The sequence below is a fragment of the Saimiri boliviensis genome, chromosome 8, assembly GCF_048565385.1.
Source record: "Saimiri boliviensis isolate mSaiBol1 chromosome 8, mSaiBol1.pri, whole genome shotgun sequence".
Taxonomy (NCBI): domain Eukaryota; kingdom Metazoa; phylum Chordata; class Mammalia; order Primates; family Cebidae; genus Saimiri; species Saimiri boliviensis.
Window position 1 is genome coordinate 68,600,569 of NC_133456.1, and position 18,344 is coordinate 68,618,912.

At 48.5% G+C, this 18,344-nt stretch overlaps 1 protein-coding gene across 1 annotated transcript in view; it reads left to right on the plus strand.

The window, feature by feature from the left end:
- The window catches only part of USP13 (ubiquitin specific peptidase 13), a 123,985-nt gene that overhangs the window by 54,019 nt on the left and 51,622 nt on the right, over positions 1-18,344 (plus strand). The window contains exons 5-8 of the mRNA XM_039478645.2: positions 173-315; positions 2,602-2,786; positions 11,390-11,484; positions 12,827-13,014. Of these exons, the coding sequence (XP_039334579.2) occupies positions 173-315; positions 2,602-2,786; positions 11,390-11,484; positions 12,827-13,014 (611 nt within the window). The remainder of the gene's footprint in view (positions 1-172; positions 316-2,601; positions 2,787-11,389; positions 11,485-12,826; positions 13,015-18,344) is intronic.

An 18,344-nucleotide genomic window follows, 5' to 3' on the forward strand; every position in this document is an offset into this window, starting at 1 on the left:
AGGCCGAGCTGGACACAGGGCCCGTGCAGGACAGCTGGCTCTCGCTCCTGTGACAGCCATGCCCAGTGCATTTCTTCAGTTTTAAACTAACGTTCTAGTGGATTTGCTATTCACTAGCAAATTGTTATTCTGCCAGATGTTTTTTTATATCACACCTGGGTTTGTCTTACAGGTAACCATCGCTTGCGATGCTGTTCTCAGCTCAAAATCTCCGTACAGAAAGCAGGACCCAGACACATGGGAAAATGAACTGCCGGTGTCTAAGTACGCCAACAACCTCATGCAGCTGGACAACGGAGTCAGGATTCCTCCAAGGTGAGAGTCGAGTCGCAGAATGGAACTTCACTCCCCTAAAACTGGCCAAATGAATATTTGTTTTCTCTTTTTTGAATTGGCAGTTATATTTTTTTCTACCAGATGCCTTTTATTTTTATTTTTGAGACGGAGTTTCACTCTTGTTGCCCAGGCTGGAGTGCAATGGTGTGATCCCAGCTCACCACAACCTCCGCCTCCTGGGTTCAAGTGATTCTCCCGCCTCAGTCTCCCAAGTAGCTGGGATTACAGGCATGTGCCGCCACCCCCCCCCCAGCTAATTTTGTGTTTTTAGTAGAGACAGGGTTTCTCCATGTTGGTCAGACTGGTCTCGAACTCCTGACCTCAGGGGATCTGCCTGCCTCGGCCTCCCAAAGTGCTGAGATGACAGGTGTGAGCCACTGTGCCCAGCCCAGATGCCTTTTATTGAAAGTAAATGTAAAACTTCTCTCTGAAATTGTCTGTGTCTTTATAGAGATGCTGAATGTGCCCATCCCATACCCCCAGCCCTTCCCTGTCCTGAAGCTGCCAGTTGCAAGCACTTGTGACCCTTGGCTTGAGCGCTTTTTCTGCTTGCTGAAGCCAATATGGCTGGCGCCTGGGACAGTCGGAAACACCGGAGCGAAGCTTCCTCCCTCCTCCTGGGGCAGTGGCTGTGGTGTGGGTGGAGTAATACCCCATTTTCCTGCCCCTCCAAGTGGGATACCTGTCTCCTGCAGTTCCCCGCATGGCCTGAGCCCAGCTGCCCACAGGCTGGCCACAACCCACAGCTGACAACAGGCTGTCGGTGAGCGTACCCTGGCTCACTGACATGTCCCGCAGCAGCTCCGGCCCGTTCTTGTGTCTTCGCCTCTTCCTTGGGATCACCTCCCAGACAAGCCATTTTCCTTCCCCGCTTTGTCTCAGAGTCTTGTTTTAGGGGACTCCAACTCACAAGTCCTTGGCTGTCACATTTTGGCTGGAACAGCCTTTGGGCTCCATTCACGTCTCCTCTCACGAGGTGCCGGTGTGGTTACAGAGGCAGATGGATTGGGAATGTGTCTGATGTGGTTGAGTCCTGACAGGTGCGCTGTGTTCACCTGCTGTGTGGTCTCAGGAAACGAGGGCCTCCGTTTCTCCGTTTGTAACAACAGTGATGCCGAAAGGTGTTTATTAGGATTAAATGATGAGACTTCTGGAAGGTGCTTGGCACATGGTAGGCATTTAGCGTTTAGTCAGATTGGCTTCCTTTCTAACTAATTTAGATTTGCAGTGGAGCTTTTGTATAAACTAGCTGTAGTCCATGTGATTAATGCTTCAGGACTCTAGCCATTTATACACACAGGATCCTTAATATTTTAAACTTGGTCAAGCTCCTCTGTCTCATGGAGGAGCTGCAAGGAAATGGGCTCCTGTCCTAACCCCAACTGTGTGTCAGTTTTAGAAAGTAAAGGCCCCTCAGAGCTGCTGGAGGGGCTAGCCCACTTCTGGGTAGCGGGCAGGGTGCTGAGTCATCCTGCTACCCTGGGGGAGAAACAATTTCTTTTTTTTTCAGAGACGGAGTCTTGCTCTGTCTCCCAGGCTGGAGTGCAGCGGCACGATCTCAGCTCACTGCAACCTCCACCTCTCGGGTTCAAGCAGTTCTCTCTGCCTCAGCTTCCTTAGTAGCTGGGATTACGGGTGCATGCCACCATGCCTGGCTATTGTTTGTATTTTTTTTTTTTTTTTTTTTTTTTTGAGACGGAGTTTCGCTCTTGTTACCCAGGCTGGAGTGCAATGGCGCGATCTCGGCTCACCGCAACCTCCGCCTCCTGGGTTCAGGCAATTCTCCTGCCTCAGCCTCCTGAGTAGCTGGGATTACAGGCACGTGCCACCATGCCCAGCTAATTTTTTGTATTTTTAGTAGAGACGGGGTTTCACCATGTTGACCAGGATGGTCTCGATCTCTCGACCTCGTGATCCACCCGCCTCGGCCTCCCAAAGTGCTGGGATTACAGGCGTGAGCCACCGCGCCCGGCCTTGTTTGTATTTTTAATCGAGACAGGGTTTCGCCTTGTTGTCCAGGCTGGTCTCGAACTCCTGACCTCAGGTGATCTGCCTGCCTCAGCCTCCCGAAGTGTTGAGATTACAGGCGTGAGCCGCCACGTCTGGCCAACAGTGTTTTAAGGGGAGAACATGGGAAGTACCAGTGTCTGTGACTCCGCCGCGCCTCTGCTGTGACCTGCCTGCTGGAAATGCGCTGTTGTCTCAGATGTGAATGTTTAAACGACGCTCTCTGGCTGTTCTGATCGCTCTCTGATGTCTTTGCAGTGGTTGGAAGTGTGCCAGATGCGACCTGCGAGAAAACCTGTGGCTAAATCTGACTGACGGCTCTGTCCTGTGCGGGAAGTGGTTCTTTGACAGCTCTGGGGGCAATGGGCACGCGCTGGAGCATTACAGAGACATGGGCTACCCGCTAGCCGTGAAACTGGGAACCATCACTCCTGATGGGGCAGGTGAGTGTGCCTTTGCTGACTTGAGGACACGCACTGGCTTCCTCAGGTTTAACCAGTCCCCGAATCCGGGTGGTTGGAGGGTGTAGGCTCTGGGTTGAGACAGCCCAGGATGGTGGTATATTCTGAGAAGGCATCATTAGGTGATTTCCTTGTGTGAACGTCGCTGAGTATACGTGGACAGACTCAGATGGCATAGCCTCCTTCACAACCAGGCTCTACGAGGCAGCCTGTTGCTCCTCAGCTGCAAACCTGTCCCGCACGGCCCTGTGCTGACGGCTGTGTGAACGCAGTGGTAAGCGTTTGTATAGCTGGACATGACGAAGCCTGGCAACGCTGCAGCAGCAATACGGTATGACGTGGAAAATGCTCCCCTGCACAGGGCGCTTTCCGTGAGCGGAGTGCAGCGCTGCAGCGGCTCCGTGTGAGTGGGGAGTGAATTTGGTGTTCGGTCCTGCAGAGTCACCTTACACGTGGCGACACTACATTTATGAATAATAAATTCACCTCCTGCTGTAATGTTTTTACTTTATAAACTTAATCTTTTTAACTTTTGGACATTTTTGTAGTAGCACTTAACTTAAAACACAAATACATTACACAGCTGTACAGTTTTTTTTTTTGAGACAGTCTCGCTCTGCCGCTCACGCTGGAATGTGGTGGCGTGATCTCGGCTCACTGCAACCTCTGCCTCCCAGGTTCAAGCGATTCTCCTGCCTCAGCCTCCCGAGTAGCTGGGATTACAGGCACCCGCCACCACACCTGGCTAATTTTTGTATTTTTAGTGGAGGTGGGGTTTCACCACGTTGACCAGGCTGGTCTCGAACTCCCGACTTCAGGTGATCTGCCAGCCTCGGCCTCCCAAAGTGCTGGCATTGCAGGTGTAAGCCATTGCGCCCAGCCAGGAAAGTTTTATATTTTCATCTTGATTATGCAACAGACAGATACTCAGTGTAACATCTGTAGAAAACAGAGATGAAAGTTTAGATGAATTAATACAAACTAGTAGTAATACCACCCTCTAGACTAGTCACTGTTAGTAATGTAGATATTTCACTTCAGTTTTTTTTTAAAAGGTTAATCAGTTCACACATGTACACACACACATCCACCTCACATTTTTACAAAAATTGGATCATACTGTAGAAAGTTTTATTACTTATTTTTTCTATTTAACATCATGTTTGTCTATGTTATTAAATATTCTTCAGTATTTTATGATGGTTTCATAAATTATTTCACTATTCAGTGAGTGTTACAATTTTTTTTCTATTCTGATGAACATCCTTGAATATATGCAAATTTTTGTGTTTTTCTAGTTATTCATTTAGAATAAATTTCTATGACGAAGAGTTGAATCTTCAAAATTTTCAGTTGTCAAGATTCTCTTTTAAACAGTTGTAATAATTTCCATTCTCATCAGCAGTATGTGACAGTATCCATTTCAACAAATCCTTGACAACTTTTTGTATTAAGACTTAAAAAAAATAACCTTTGCTAATCTGGTATCTTGTTTTAATTTGCATTACTAGTGAGGTTGAATATTTTTCTTAGTATTCTTGGCCATTTGTAGTTCTTTTTTGCGAGTTTCTTAGGCCAATTTTCTTGTAGGTTTAGGTTTTTAAAAGTTTTTTTTTTTTTTTTTTTTTTTTTTTGAGACGCAGTTTCGCTCTTGTTACCCAGGCTGGAGTGCAATGGCGCGATCTTGGCTCACCGCAACCTCCGCCTCCTGGGTTCAGGCAATTCTCCTGCCTCAGCCTCCTGAGTAGCTGGGATTACAGGCACGTGCCACCATGCCCAGCTAATTTTTTGTATTTTTAGTAGAGACGGGGTTTCACCATGTTGACCAGGATGGTCTCGATCTCTCGACCTCGTGATCCACCCGCCTCGGCCTCCCAAAGTGCTGGGATTACAGGCTTGAGCCACCGCGCCCGGCCAAAAGTTGTTTTTTAAGAACTCTTTGATGATTAAGAATTATCTTCCATACTTGTTGTTTTGTGAAGAAGAAAGAACCTTTAAGCTTTTTCTTGTCATAGAATTGACGGTGTTTGAATACATACTTCCTTGTCAACCACAGAAAGTATAAAACATTGGCATTGGCAATGCAGATCACACACACCGTGATAAGGGTTGTGAATTCATTTCGCTCAAGTGATGTTGACTGAAAAAGGTCAGGCTTCGACTCCTGCATATGTTGTGCAGAGTTGGTTTTAATAAAAGTGATTATTTTCTGCCTAATGGTAATTTCATATTAGTTTATGGGATGTATACATTCTATTTTGGTTTCCTTTAAGTCTGTTTAATAGATTGCTAGCTGTAACTTACTGTTTATTTAAAAGCCACATAAATTTTTAAAAACCTGCATAAAGTTTTCTTAACTGTCTTACGATGAGTCCTGTGGACACTGAGGCCCGGGGGTAGGGTGCCCTCTGTCTGGGGCAGCCGTCTCCTGGTGGAGGTTCCATGACTGATGGATTGATCATCCACACGCGCTGGGGTCACGCAGGCCAGTTCACCACACGGGAGACAAAGTCTCAAAGTCAGAGTGTTTGTTTTTCAGTTCAGAGTGAGAACCACAATGCCACTAAGTAGGAGTCGATGTCGCTTGACCAGTGCATTCCTTCCCGTGGGAAGTGGAGTTATATTTAGAAGATTGCCTGGTGAATGTGGAATCCAAGAAGGTTTGGACTCAAGTATTTAATGGTAGTGTGATCTGAGGACCCTGATTTCCTTTCCCCAGATAAGGATATGTTTGTCCACTGAGACACTGCTCCTCATCCTTGGGGTCTCAACTTAGATTTAGTGTTTCAAAGCAGCCCTGGTCCCTCAGTCTAGGCCAGAGTGTGGTGTGCGCAGGAAGAACGGGCCCCGTATGAAATTCTACTCTGGGTCCCCATGGGTACAGCCACAAACAAACGAGAAGCAGTTCGCTACACAAGCAAACAAAAAGCTTTCCACTGGGGAGGACACATGGTTTTGGTGAGGCAAGGATGAGGTTCTTGGCAGAAAGGGGAGGGCGGGATGGAGGCAGGACAGGGTGTGTTTTTTTTCTATCAGGAAACCAGTTTGCCCAGAAGACGCTTTGGCGAATTGGGTGATTGCAGGAGAGTCTTCCTAAGGTGCCCAAGACAGCTGTGAAATTGCCTATTCCATTGGCTGTGCCAGCACGTCAGGGTGCTCTTTCTTCTTGGGTTTTGCATACCCCTGACCTGGCCATAAGCTCCCTTGAGTGTCCCCAGCCCAGGTGTGGAATCGGGACATGGAGTACTTCATCTTAGTTCCTTGAGTTTCCTGGAGTGTCCCCAGCCCCAGGTGTGTAATCGGGGCATGGAGTACTTAATCTTAGTCCCTGGAGTGTCCCCAGCCCAGGTGTGTAATCGGGGCATGGATTACTTCGTCTTAGTCCCTTGAGTGTCCCCAGCCCAGGTGTGTAATTGGGGCATGGAGTACTTCATGTTAGTCCCTGGAGTGTCCCCAGCCCAGGTGTGTAATCGGGGCATGGAGTACTTCATCTTAGTCCCTGGAGTGTCCCCAGCCCAGGTGTGTAATCGGGGCATGGAGTGCTTCATCTTAGTCCCTGGAGTGTCCCCAGCCCAGGTGTGGAATCGGGGCATGGAGTCCTTCATCTTAGCTCTGGCCTGGTCTGGTCCCCTCCTGTGTTCCCCTGTGGTCCTTCGTGCTCCTTCCTCAGGGTACTTTTCCCGAGACCCTGTAACAGTTTATTGGATGGTGGCCACCCAGGACAGCAGGGCCTAATGCTGCATTTCTTGGGTGCTGTTATATCTACCATCTGTTAGTGTCCGTCACACATAGTAGGTGCTCAGCAAATATTATGGAACAAACACATGGGGGAAAACACACCAACAAAATCTGCTTCTGTTTGGGAGGCTGTGTTTTGATGATGGCTCGGGCCAGGAGTTTGAGGCCAGCCTGGGCAGCACAGTGAGACCCTGTCTCAAATATTAACAAAAGGAAGAGAATGTTGGCTTCTCTGATTTACTGTCTTTCTTTTCGTTTTTCTGTTTCATTGACACCTTTTTACTCCTACCTGTTTTCCTTTTCCTGCCTGCAGTCTCGGCTTTGTGCGTCCTGGCGGTCGTCACTGGCTCTCACTCACTCTCTCTCTTTTTCTTTTCCTTTTTTTGAGGCAGGGTCTCACTCTGTTGTCCAGGCTGGAGAGCAGTGGTGCAGTCATGGCTCACTGCAGCCTTGACCTCCTGGGCTCAAGGGAGCCTCTGAGCTCAGCCTCCCAAGTGCGGGGAGCACAGATGCTTGCCACCACACCCATACTCAGTGATTTTGTTTTTTTTTCATTTTTTGTAGAAATGGAGTCTTACCGTGTTTCCCAGGCTGGCCTTGAACTCCTGGGCTCAAATGATCCTCCTGCCTTGGCCTCCCAGAGTGCTGGGATGTTAGGTGTGAGCCACTGTGCCTGGCCCTGTTCTCCTTCTCTCTCTTTTTTTAAACTGAGACAGGGTCTCACTGTGTTGCCCAGGCTGGTCTCCAACTCCTGGGTTCAAGCTCTCCTCCTGCCTCGGCCTCTAGAAGTCCTGGGATTACAGCCTGCTCTCTCTTTAAAGAGATCCTTCCTGCTGGCCTAATGTGTTTTGCGTTTATTTTTCTAGTGTAGTTGTGGAGTTGTCCTGTGTTTCTTATTTCCTGTCTGTGGCAGATGGCTCAGAGGCACACACATGTGCTGGTGGAGACGTGGAGTTGGGGTGAGCAGAGCTGCACCGACTCCGAGGAGGACCTTGCTGCAGCCTCTCATCTCTCCTGTGCCACTTGGTGTTCGACCAGGAGCTTGGCTTTCTCTCCACTTGTGAGAGAAGGTCACCAAAGCTGGCTTCCCTAGTTATTTTTTTATTTTTTTTTATTTTTTGAGACAGTCTCACTCTGTCGCCCAGGCTGGAGTGCAGTGGCACGATCTCGGCTCACTGCTTCCTCCGCCTCCCAGGCTTAAGTGATTATCCTGCCTCAGCCTCCCGAATAGTTGGGATTATAGGCAGGTTTCACCACACCCGGCTAATTTTTATATTTTTAATGGAGATGGGCTTTCACCGTATTGGTTAGGCTGGTCTCGAACTCCTGACCTCAGGTGATCCACCCACCTCGGCCTCCCAAAGTGCTGGGATTACAGGTGTGAGTCACCGCGGTTTTAACACAAGGACTTGTTGAAGTACATCTTTACCTCCTCTCCCGTCTACTTTCCTGTAGGGGAATCTAGAGGGAGAATCTGAATTCCTGCCGTTTTCTGAGGCCCTAGGAAAGGGCATTAAGTAACGTGACTAAACCATGCGATCCTTCACACCAAACCAGCATGTCTTGTAAGACTATTTTAAATATTAAACGTTAAACTTATGAGGGAAGAGACTTATTTAACATGATCTCCTCAGGCTACGTATGTATTTGGCATTCAGTGAATAGCTGCTGACCATGATGAACGCATGAGTTAATCCTGGTAGCTGGCAAGGAGGACCCATGCCAGGCACGCTAGTCCTAACAGTGTACCATTCATTAGCGTCATGTTCATCTCTGGGAGTTACTTAGAAAACATTTTTTTCCAACAGAATGTAATACATTTAGACAAAGCAGAAGAGAGAGAAAAGAAATCTTCCCATTCAGAGATTACAAATGATTATCACCACGTTGATCTGGTTTCTTAGAGATTCTCAGCCTTGCTCCTGGTTCGTCTTGCTCTGTCTCTGCTCTCTTAAGTTTTCCTTAATTAATCTTTAAAAAATTTTTATTTTATCCTTGATGAACCTTTAAGCTGACTGCAGACACTGTTTTGTAGCAGGCTTATCACACAAATGCGACATTCTTGTTCAAACATTTTTTTAAAAATCCTTTTTCTTCTGCCGGATTGCTGCCTCACGCTCTTCCTGGTTTAGTTTGTCACTTAACTTGAAACGAAACGATGGCAGGTTTACCTCTAAATTGAACGCAGTTACCCACGAGGCGCTGCTCGGGCTTCCTCGGAGCATCCCTCTGTGAACTTCCTGACCGTGGTCTTGGCTTCAAGTTTTAGGCCACGCTGGGGAACGTGAAGGGTGATTCCTGCCAGCGGTTGCCTGGTTACTGCCGTGGTTTCTGCGCTAAGACCTGCCTTTGCTGAGGTGAGGTTGGGAATCAAATGAGCTTCCTGGTGAAGAACATGCCACGCAGCGTATCCAGCCACGGAGGCCACTGGAGACTCCTTTCTCTGACTGCATATTTATAAATGCTTCACGATGACCAAGTTTGACCGTCACAGTTCATTTTCAGGTTTCTTGTGTGTTACTCACTAAACTGCTTTTGTCTGTGGGATCAGAAATAGCTACAGCGTTTGACCAGATCAGGTTGTATCTTTGGAGCAGTTAGTGATAGGAGGTGTGAAATGTGATCTCGGTGCCGCCAGAGCCTGATGCGTCACAAACGGTGAGGGGCTGCGTGGTTCTCACTGATTTCAAAATCCCAGGCCAATGCCGCTTGTTCACGTGCAGCAGTTTTATTATTTTCGAAGACAGCTCTGGTCATTAGGGGCTGAAAGGCTGAAGTCTTCAAACCATCTCCCTAAAGTAAGGTGCCCAGGGAGTGCCATTTGCACCTTCCGGCTAGTATTCAAGTGGAACTTTTTGGTCCCCTGTCATAGATTAAAAATACTGTCGATGTATTTGTTTCAAGTTACTAGTTCAAAGGTTTTTGCTTGTTTTATTAATATCTAATTTTTTGGGAAATTTTCTTCTTAATTGGGCTGAGATTTTGGCTTTTGTTTTGCTTTTGGGAACACTGAATTATATTTAAAAAGTATAAATGAGGGCTGCTATCCACAGTTATAACAGGCCCCTAGAGGGAGAGGAGTAGAGAAGAAGGCCATGCAACGTTTCCCTTAGTAGTAACGGAAAGACTGAATGTCTTTGGGAGCATAGGGCAGTGAGTCTTCATGTGTCTGGGGGTGGGACAGAAGGTCACCACAGCTTCTGTGTGTTCCTTTTCTTCCCCGGGTGATGTTCCAAGGCATGGGGAACTCTGGACAGTCAGTCTTACACTGTCTGACTGTGTAAGAAGAATGTTATCTTCAGATCCTTTTTCCTTGTTAGAGATTTTGGTTTTCAAATCTGAGAGTGAGGAAACTGTGGGTGCTGAGGCTTCATTCCTTTTGAGGGCCTCGGGGGCTTCTTCACCGAGTCTGTTGGTGTCCTGTTCTGATACATATATATATTTTTTTCTTTTCTTCCTTCTTTAGAAAGACTCTTTTTTCCCCCCTGTTTTTTTTTAGAGACAGGGCCCCTCTCTGTCCCCCAGGCTAGAGTGCAGTGGCATCATCACAGCTCACTGTGGCCTCAAACTCCTGCCTCCAGCGGCCCTCCTGCTCTGGTCTCCCGAAGTGCTGGGATTACAGATGTGAGCCACTGCACCTGCCTGGTGTTCTGATACACTGTGTACTGCACAGATAGAAATATTCTGCTGTAGAGGGAAGAAGACTGGGTCAGGAGTCAGACTAGCTGGGTTCTGGGCCACCTGTAGGATTTAAGGCAGAAATCACTTACCCTTCAGGAGCCTCTTTTCCTTATCTGAAGACGGGCTTGGAAATGTCTGTTCTGTCTTTGTTGCCACACTGTGTGTGAGGACGGATAGGGCAGCACATTGCATGGTTTTGGAAAACTGAACAGTCCTCTAACCTCACTGTGCACTCGGAGAGCTTGTTAAAAATGCAGATTCTCACTCAGTCGGCCTTGGGCAGGACCCAAGATTCTGCCTTTCCAGTGAGCTCCCAGGTGAGGCTGCTGCTTGGAGCCCATGACAGGCTCGGTCAGAAGCCTCCTGTTGTCAGGTGGGATATTAGTATCCTGGGAAAGAGGCCTCCCGCCTCAGCACAGAGCTTACCAACGCTGGTGTCTCTCAGCCTGCTGGGATGTGGACCCCTGGGGCAGCAGGGCCGGGCGGGGACGGCTGAGTCCTCAGTATCCCTGGAATACCAAGTGTGGCCATTTTCTGTGTGTGCTCCGAGGTGAACCACTCGGGAGTTGCCACCGTGCTCACAGCCCTCTCGCTGGCTCTGAGGAGTGGACAGGCAGGCAGGAGGAAGGGGTGCTGGCGCAGGTGGGAGGTGGAGGCGTGAGGGGTAGGTTTGAGGACCTAGAGGGTTCACGGGCAGAATTTTGTTTTGTCTTGGATGGAGCAAGCTGCCCGAGGGCCTGTGTGTCCTCTCTGTCCCCCCGAGGTCCCCCCGCCGTCGGTGGATGGCCGTCACTCCCTCCTCCGGCACCCAGCCCTCTTTCTGAGCTCAGAGTTATGCCACTGTGGTTCTGGTTAGAAATGTGAGTGGTAGGCATTTATGTTTACATACCTTTTAACTTTAGATACTGTTCTCTTTTTTTTTCTTTTCTTGTTTTAGAAACTTAAAAAAAACTTTCCAAAATGTCAACAGAACTGATGTATGGGTATATTTACAAAAAATGCCTCCATATTATTATCATTTATCTTTCCCCTTGTCGCATGTCAGAAAGGTTTCGTTTTGTTCAGTGACGTAGCCCAGAGCTGGTGGACGGTGGGGGTCCAGAATCCCTGTCGGCTGTTCAGTGACTTGGTGACTGACCGCTGCCTCTTTTCCCTTCGCCCACTAGACGTTTATTCTTTTCAAGAAGAGGAGGCTGTTTTGGACCCTCATCTGGCCAAGCACTTGGCGCATTTTGGAATCGACATGCTCCACATGCATGGGGTGAGGCCTTCTGTGTTTCTGTTTCCACCGTGCATGGAGCGGAGGTGGGGAAGGACGCGGGAGCTGCTTGGTTTATTTCCTATATAACTCCTCTAACAGGGGTCTTCACTTTACAGGTTGTAGCTTTCAGTTGTTGCATTTCCTTCTTGCATTTAATGAAGAGGTGTTTTCTTTTGCTTGAGTTGGAGTTTACTTGCAAAATCAGCCTCCTTTGATGGGCAGTTGCGTGAATCATTCATTGTTCACAAAGGCAGATGGTATGGGGAGGTGACCTTTAAAATGATCTGTGACCAACATCGCTTTAATTAATTTCAGGAAGGGAAGCAAGGCTGCTAGGGACAGTGAATAAACCAGCACATGACTGTTGGCGGGGAAGCGCTGCTTCCTTTCACGTTGTGTTTTTGAATAGATGTCGTGACTGTGGGATCGTTTCCCTTTAAGGAGTTAAACGTGGATTCGTGTAGCCCTCCCCTTCCCGGCCGCCTCCCTCTCCTCACCTTCCTGTCCTTTGTCTCCACTTTGTTACTCACTGCTGCTTGTCTCTGCCTTCCTCACACCTCCCTCCTCTTCAAGGCACTCTCAAGGCTCATGGTTCTATTCCATATCCTCTCCGGCTGCCTGGCCTTTTCCTTTGCTGTGCTGCATTGAATACTCCCTTGAATTTAGTCTACTTGCTTCTTTTCTGACTCCTATTTGTTCTTCATCCTCCTCTTATCTCTTTCCCTTTCAGTCTTTCTCTCTTTAAAATCTGTTTTTTTTTTTGTTTTTTTTTTGAGACAGAGTTTCATTCTTGTCACCCAGGCTGCAGCGCAGTGGCACAATTTCAGCTCACTGCAACCTCCGCCTCCTGGGTTCAAGTGATTCTCCTGCCTCAGTCTCTCGAGTAGCTGGGACTACAGGCACGCGCCACCATGCCCAGCTAATGTTTGTATTTTTAGTAGAGACGGGGTTTCACCATGTTGGCCAGGCTGGTCTCAAACTCTTGACCTCAGGTGATCTGCCTGCCTCAGCCTCCCAAAGTGCTGGGATTACAGGTATGAGCCACTGTGCCCAGCCTCTCTTTAAAATCTTTTTCATGTATTTTTAAAAATTGTGGTAAAATATATATAGTCTGAAGCCTACCATTTTAACCGTTTCTAAGCACGGCGTTCCTGGCATGACGTACATTCACTGTTATGCCACCATCACCGTCTCTCAGCCTTTTTTATTTACATTGTTTATTTCTCTATGTAATGGAAAAAAATGGCAGAAACATCCTATGTTATTAGAAATAATTAATGGGACATGACCTTTGAACGGGAATCACATTGAAGGTTGTTTCTTGTTGACGACTTTGTCTCAGACAGAGAATGGGCTCCAGGACAATGAGATCAAGCCGAGGGTCAGTGAGTGGGAGGTGATCCAGGAGTCGGGCATGAAGCTGAAGCCCATGTATGGTCCGGGCTACACGGGGCTGAAGAACCTGGGCAACAGCTGCTACCTGAGCTCCGTGATGCAGGCCGTCTTCAGCATCCCGGAGTTCCAGAGAGCGTAAGTGTCCCCCACGCGGCCCCGGGCATGCATCCCGGAGGTCCAGAGGGCATACGTGCCCCCCACGCGGCCCTGGCCTGGCAGCCCCACCCTGCCCCTCTCCGTCCAGCCCGCTCGGTACACTGGAAAGCCCATCTTTATGGCTTCAGGACCTTTTGCCACCTTTCCTAAGGCCCACCTTCTGCAGAGACTGGGTGAGAACACCTGTCGAGTGTTATGGGGATCAGGTGAGATAAGAGCTTTGTGAACTGAGAAACACCGTACAGGGCTTTGTGATTAATAACGGTTTCTGCTTTTTGACCATCGCCCTACGTACCAAGAATACATTGGCCATTAACCGATCTGCCAGTTCCCTCCTGCAGATGCGCTGGGGCGACCCCGTGACTGGTCTGGTTAGTGCCTCTCTTGTGGTGGGCTGGAGTGTCCTCAGGGGTCAGGACTTCCACTGCCGGCTCCTCAAACTGTGGCTCATCAGCTGGTACTGGGCCTTGTGCTGCCGGTGTAAGCTCGGACATGGGGAGTGACGTGGGGACACCGTCGTGACAATTTGACATTGCTGTTGTGTCTTACAATTGGCATTTCACTTTTCTAATAATTTCTTTTAATTGTATTTTTTAACTACTCAGTTATTTTTATTTTTTTTTGAGACAGAGTCTCGCTCTGTCACTAGGCTGGAGTGCCATGGCTCCATCTCAGCTCACTGCAGCCTCCGCCTCCTGGGTTCAAGTGATTCTTCTGCCTCAGCCTCTCGAGTAGCTGGGACTACAGGTGTGCGCCACCGCGCCCGGCTAATTTTTGTATTTTTTCAGTAGAGACGGGGTTTCACCATGTTGACCAGGGTGGTCTCTGTCTCTTGACCTCGTGATCCACCCTCCTCAGCCTCCCAAAGTGCTATGATTACAGGCATGAGCCATTGCATCTGCCAGGTTTTTTATTTTTAATTATTATGGGTACATAGCAGGTGTATACATTTATGGGGTATATGTGATATGATGATGCAGGTATGCAATATGTAATACCACATTAATTGGGGTAATTGGGGTGTCCATCACCTTAAGCATTTATCATTTCTTTGTATTAGGAACATTCCAATTTTACTTTTAGTTATTTTAAAATACACAACAAATTAGTCATCCTGTCGTGCCGTCAAATATTAGATCTTGTTAACTCTAATTATACTTTTGTCCCCATTAACCATCCTCACTAACTGTGTTTTTAAAAGGTGTCATCTGAGTTGAAATAAACAAAACAGCTGACCCTTTACCACAGTAATTTGGGAGCGCTGACCGCGCCCATGGAAGACTGCCTTCCCTTCCCACGCCGAGGGGCTCAGCAGCAGTGTCTGTGGCTGGCTCTCTTCTCCCTCGGGTCGTACTGAGGGTGGGGGGCTGTAGAGCCGGGGGCTGGGCCTGGTCATGTTGGGCAGCCACTGCCTCAGGGCAGACAGTCACCCTGGCGTGTTCCAGAGGTAGGTTTCCTTCGTGGTTTAAGTGTGGACCAGGGCATGTGTGGGCTCAGACAGGCAGACAACATTTAGGAACAGTCCAGGCTCTTGCTTCACCCACGTGGAGTTGAAATCCTCATGGCTTTAGTGGAGGCTGACCCAAAGTACGTCACATACCCTCCTCTTTCCTCTCTTGGTGTTTGGAGACTTACCTCTTCGTGCTGTTTTCTCGCTTTGAAAATTCATGGTCCATTTTTTCATCCAGCCAATAGAGAGTGAGCTCTTTTCTGCTAAGCAATGTGCCAAGTGTGTGGAGTGGGTGGTGAATGGAAGGACATGGTCCTCATCCCCAGGCAGGAGGTAAGAGGAGAAATGGCATCAAGAAAAGAGTCATCGGAACGACTGCAGGCTCACAGACGAGGGATGTTCCACGAAGGAGAAAGGAGGGAGGTGGTCAGATGAGGCCGTGAGGGAGGGGAACGCCCTGATGCTGTGCAGGAGGAGAGCAGGCGCCGGCTTTGGCCAGGGCGAGGTGGAAGCTCAGAGAGGAAGCCCTGCGATTTGTATGAATTTTCGCCCACGTCTCACACCTGTGTTATCATTTGACTGGGGAGCAGCATAGCTCCATCTTCCATGACTTATGCTCCAAGATCCTTTTTGAAACTGTTGAAGGACTGTCCTCTGGTAGCAGTAGTGTAATTATTGTTTCTTTTAAGCTAGAATGAAAGAAACTTGTGCTCTTCTGTTATGAAACCGGACACCACTCTTAGTGCTTTACAATCTGCAGTGTAAAAAAATTCACCCTACGCTTCAAAGTTTGACCCAGAGTTAACTCCCTGGGTTTTTCTTTAATGAAAAAGATATGTTGGCTGGGTGCGGTGGCTCACACCTGTCATCCCAGCACTTTGGGAGGCCAAGGTGGGTGGATCACCTGAAGTCAGAAGTTCAAGACCAGCCTGACCAACATCATGAAACCCCATCTCAACTGAAAAGACAAAAATTAGCCAGCTGTGATGGTGGGCGCCAGCAATCCCAGCTATTTGGGAGGCTGAGGCAGGAGAATTGCTTGAAGGCAGAGGTTGCAGGAAGCTGAGATCGCACCACTGTACTCCAGCCCGGGCGATAGAGTGAGATTCTATCTCAAGAAATAAATAAGAAGAAGAAAATTAAAGAAAAGTAAAAAGGAAAGAAAAGAAAAATGACTCAGAAAGATTGAGTGGCTCATGCACAGTTGTAGTGTGATTGGGAACTCGGCCTGATCCTCAGGGCCCTGTCTGCTCCTTAAGCCTAGTTTACATTTCAGAATCCTTTTCATTGAGGATCAAATCTAAATAAGCTGTTATACCAATGGAATGACAACTGAGGTGGATTGATAGATAGCGTAACAACATCCTTTTAAGAATTGCTAGATTACAGACAGAAGGTATAACATCTATGAAAATTATCTAGCATGGCTTCTGCCTTTTAATTTAATTTTGTTGTAATGGAAGATTTTATTCATCAGTTAGAAAAGGGATGTATAGTGATAGCAAAATGGACTTCTCTCTTTTTCTCCCTGACCTCAGGTGCCAGCAAAGTGGACTTTTGTGACATCAAAAGTTAATTGTCAGCCAGGCACGGCGGCTCCCGCCTGTAATCCCAGCACTTTGGGAGGCTGAGGTGGGTGGATCACTTGAGGTCAGGAATTCAAGACCAGCCTGGCCAACATGGTGAAACCCTATCTCTACTAAAAAATTAGCCAGGCGTGGTGGTGGGCACCTGTAATCCCAGCTACTCGGGAGGCTGAGGCAGGAGAATTGCTTGAACCCGGGAGGCAGAGGTTGCAGTGAGCTGAGATCGCGCCATTGCACTCCAGCCTGGGTGAGGGAGTGAGAAGGTGTCTCAAAGAACAAAAAGGTTTATTCTCTTTACCTCTTCTCTTCTTTCTGTCTTGCCTTAAAACATCAGCCTGTTCATTAGTGTGCAGCTTTCCAGGGAGGTTTTTGTCTTGTCAGGTTTTGAGATGTGACTAAAACAGGATCAGAAGAGAGCACCGGCCCGAGTTCATCATGTTGTGGATGGTTGGGATTCATCAGTGGAGCCCCTGCATCTAAATCGTTTAGGTCTGAAGTTTGGCTTCTGTTGTGTTTGTCCTTTGAATGGCACTGGCCCCGAGAAGCCTGCTCTGTTAATTTTGATGTAGGTACATTGCCTGAGCTACAACTTCTGAGTTCGTGGACCGCAGGTACCTGGAAGTTTCTAGTAGTTAGAGGTCATTGCCAACTAATACTGTGTCATTGTTCTTCGCTGGGGCTTAACTGCAATAATGCTTTTTCTGTTTGGTTATCGGTATTCAGTTATGGAAGTTAGTTGTGTGATTGTGTGACATAAACGTATTCAGTCAACAAATACTTAGAGTGTCTTTTACATGGCAGGTGCTGTTCTAGTGCTGGAGATGCAGTGATGTAGATGAAGTTGCTGCCTTCATGAGATTACGTTCTAGTGTATAATCTCTGGACAGACAGATACTAAACAAGATGTATCTGTCCATTCTCACACTGCTAATAAAGACGTACGCAAGACCGTTAATTTATAAAGGAAAGACGTTTAATTGACCCACAGTTCCACATGGATGGGGAAGCCTCACAGTCATGGCAGAGGGCACACGAGGAGCAAAGTTGCACCTTGTATGGTGGCAGGCAAGAGCTTGTGCAGGGGAACTCCCCGTTATAAACCGTCAGATCTCGTGGGAGTTACTCACTGTCACGAGAACAGCACGGGAAGACCTCGCTCATCTCCCGCCAGGTCCCTCCCACCGCACTTGAGAATTATAGGATGAGATTTGGGTGGAGCTGCAGCCACACCATATCACGAGTAGGTGATAAAACTGCAGGCAGCGATGCGTGCTAAGAAGAGAGCCAGTCAGGAGCAGATGGCAGGAGGTCAGGAGGGTGAGCGTGGCCCCTCCTGCTTTGTCTAAGGGTCTGGGGAGGCGGCTTGTCAACAGACTTGGGAAGGAGCTGCTGAGCAAGGATCTCTGAGACAGCATCCCAGGAGAGAAGCCGCAGAAGGCATGACCTTGAGACACGAGCAAGTTTGTCACGCGCTGGGGCAGCGGGAGGGACAGGTGGCGGGCTGCTGTGGGCTGGGGGGACATGGTGGCAGAGGAGGCCAGAGAAGTTGGGGGAGGGGGCAGTGAGGGTCGGAGAAAGGGGTCGGCTTTCGGATTCCTCTTCCTAGAGCTTCCAGGCTAGAGGTTGAAGACAGCAGGGAAAGAACCACACAGAGTAGAGGGTGTGAAATCAGAAGTGAATTGAAGAAGTGAAAGGAGTGACTGTGTGTGATGATTGGAGGTCAGTGTTAGAGCTAGCACTGCTCTGCCAGGAGGGATTGCAGGCCGCTCTGGGGCCATGGACAGTGGGCACAGCCAGCAGAGCGGTTCTGAGCATGGCCTGGTGCCAGGCTGCTTGGGTCCATTCTGGGCCTCGTTACTCCCTCCCTGGTAGCCTTTTTTTTTTTTTTTTTGAGACAGGGTCTTGCTCTGTCACCCCAGGCTGGAGTGCAGTGGTACGATCAGGGCTCACTGCAGCCTTGGCCCCCGGGGCTCAGGCCGTCCTCCCACCCTGGCCTCTCAGGTAGCTGCAGCTATGGTCCTGCAGTATATCCTATGGCACCCAGCTGATTTTTAACGTTTTTTGTAGAGATGGAGTCTCTGTGTTGTCCAGGCTGGTCTCAACTCTTAGGTTCCAGCAATCATCCCGTCTCGGCCTCTAAACGCGCTGGGATTTCAGGTGTCTGGAGGCTTTGGCAGCTGCCTGACGGACTTGCAGTCCAGTTTCCCACCTCTCAAATGGGGATGTGATAACAACAATCCCTTCCTCACGTGGTTGCAATGAAGACTCAACAG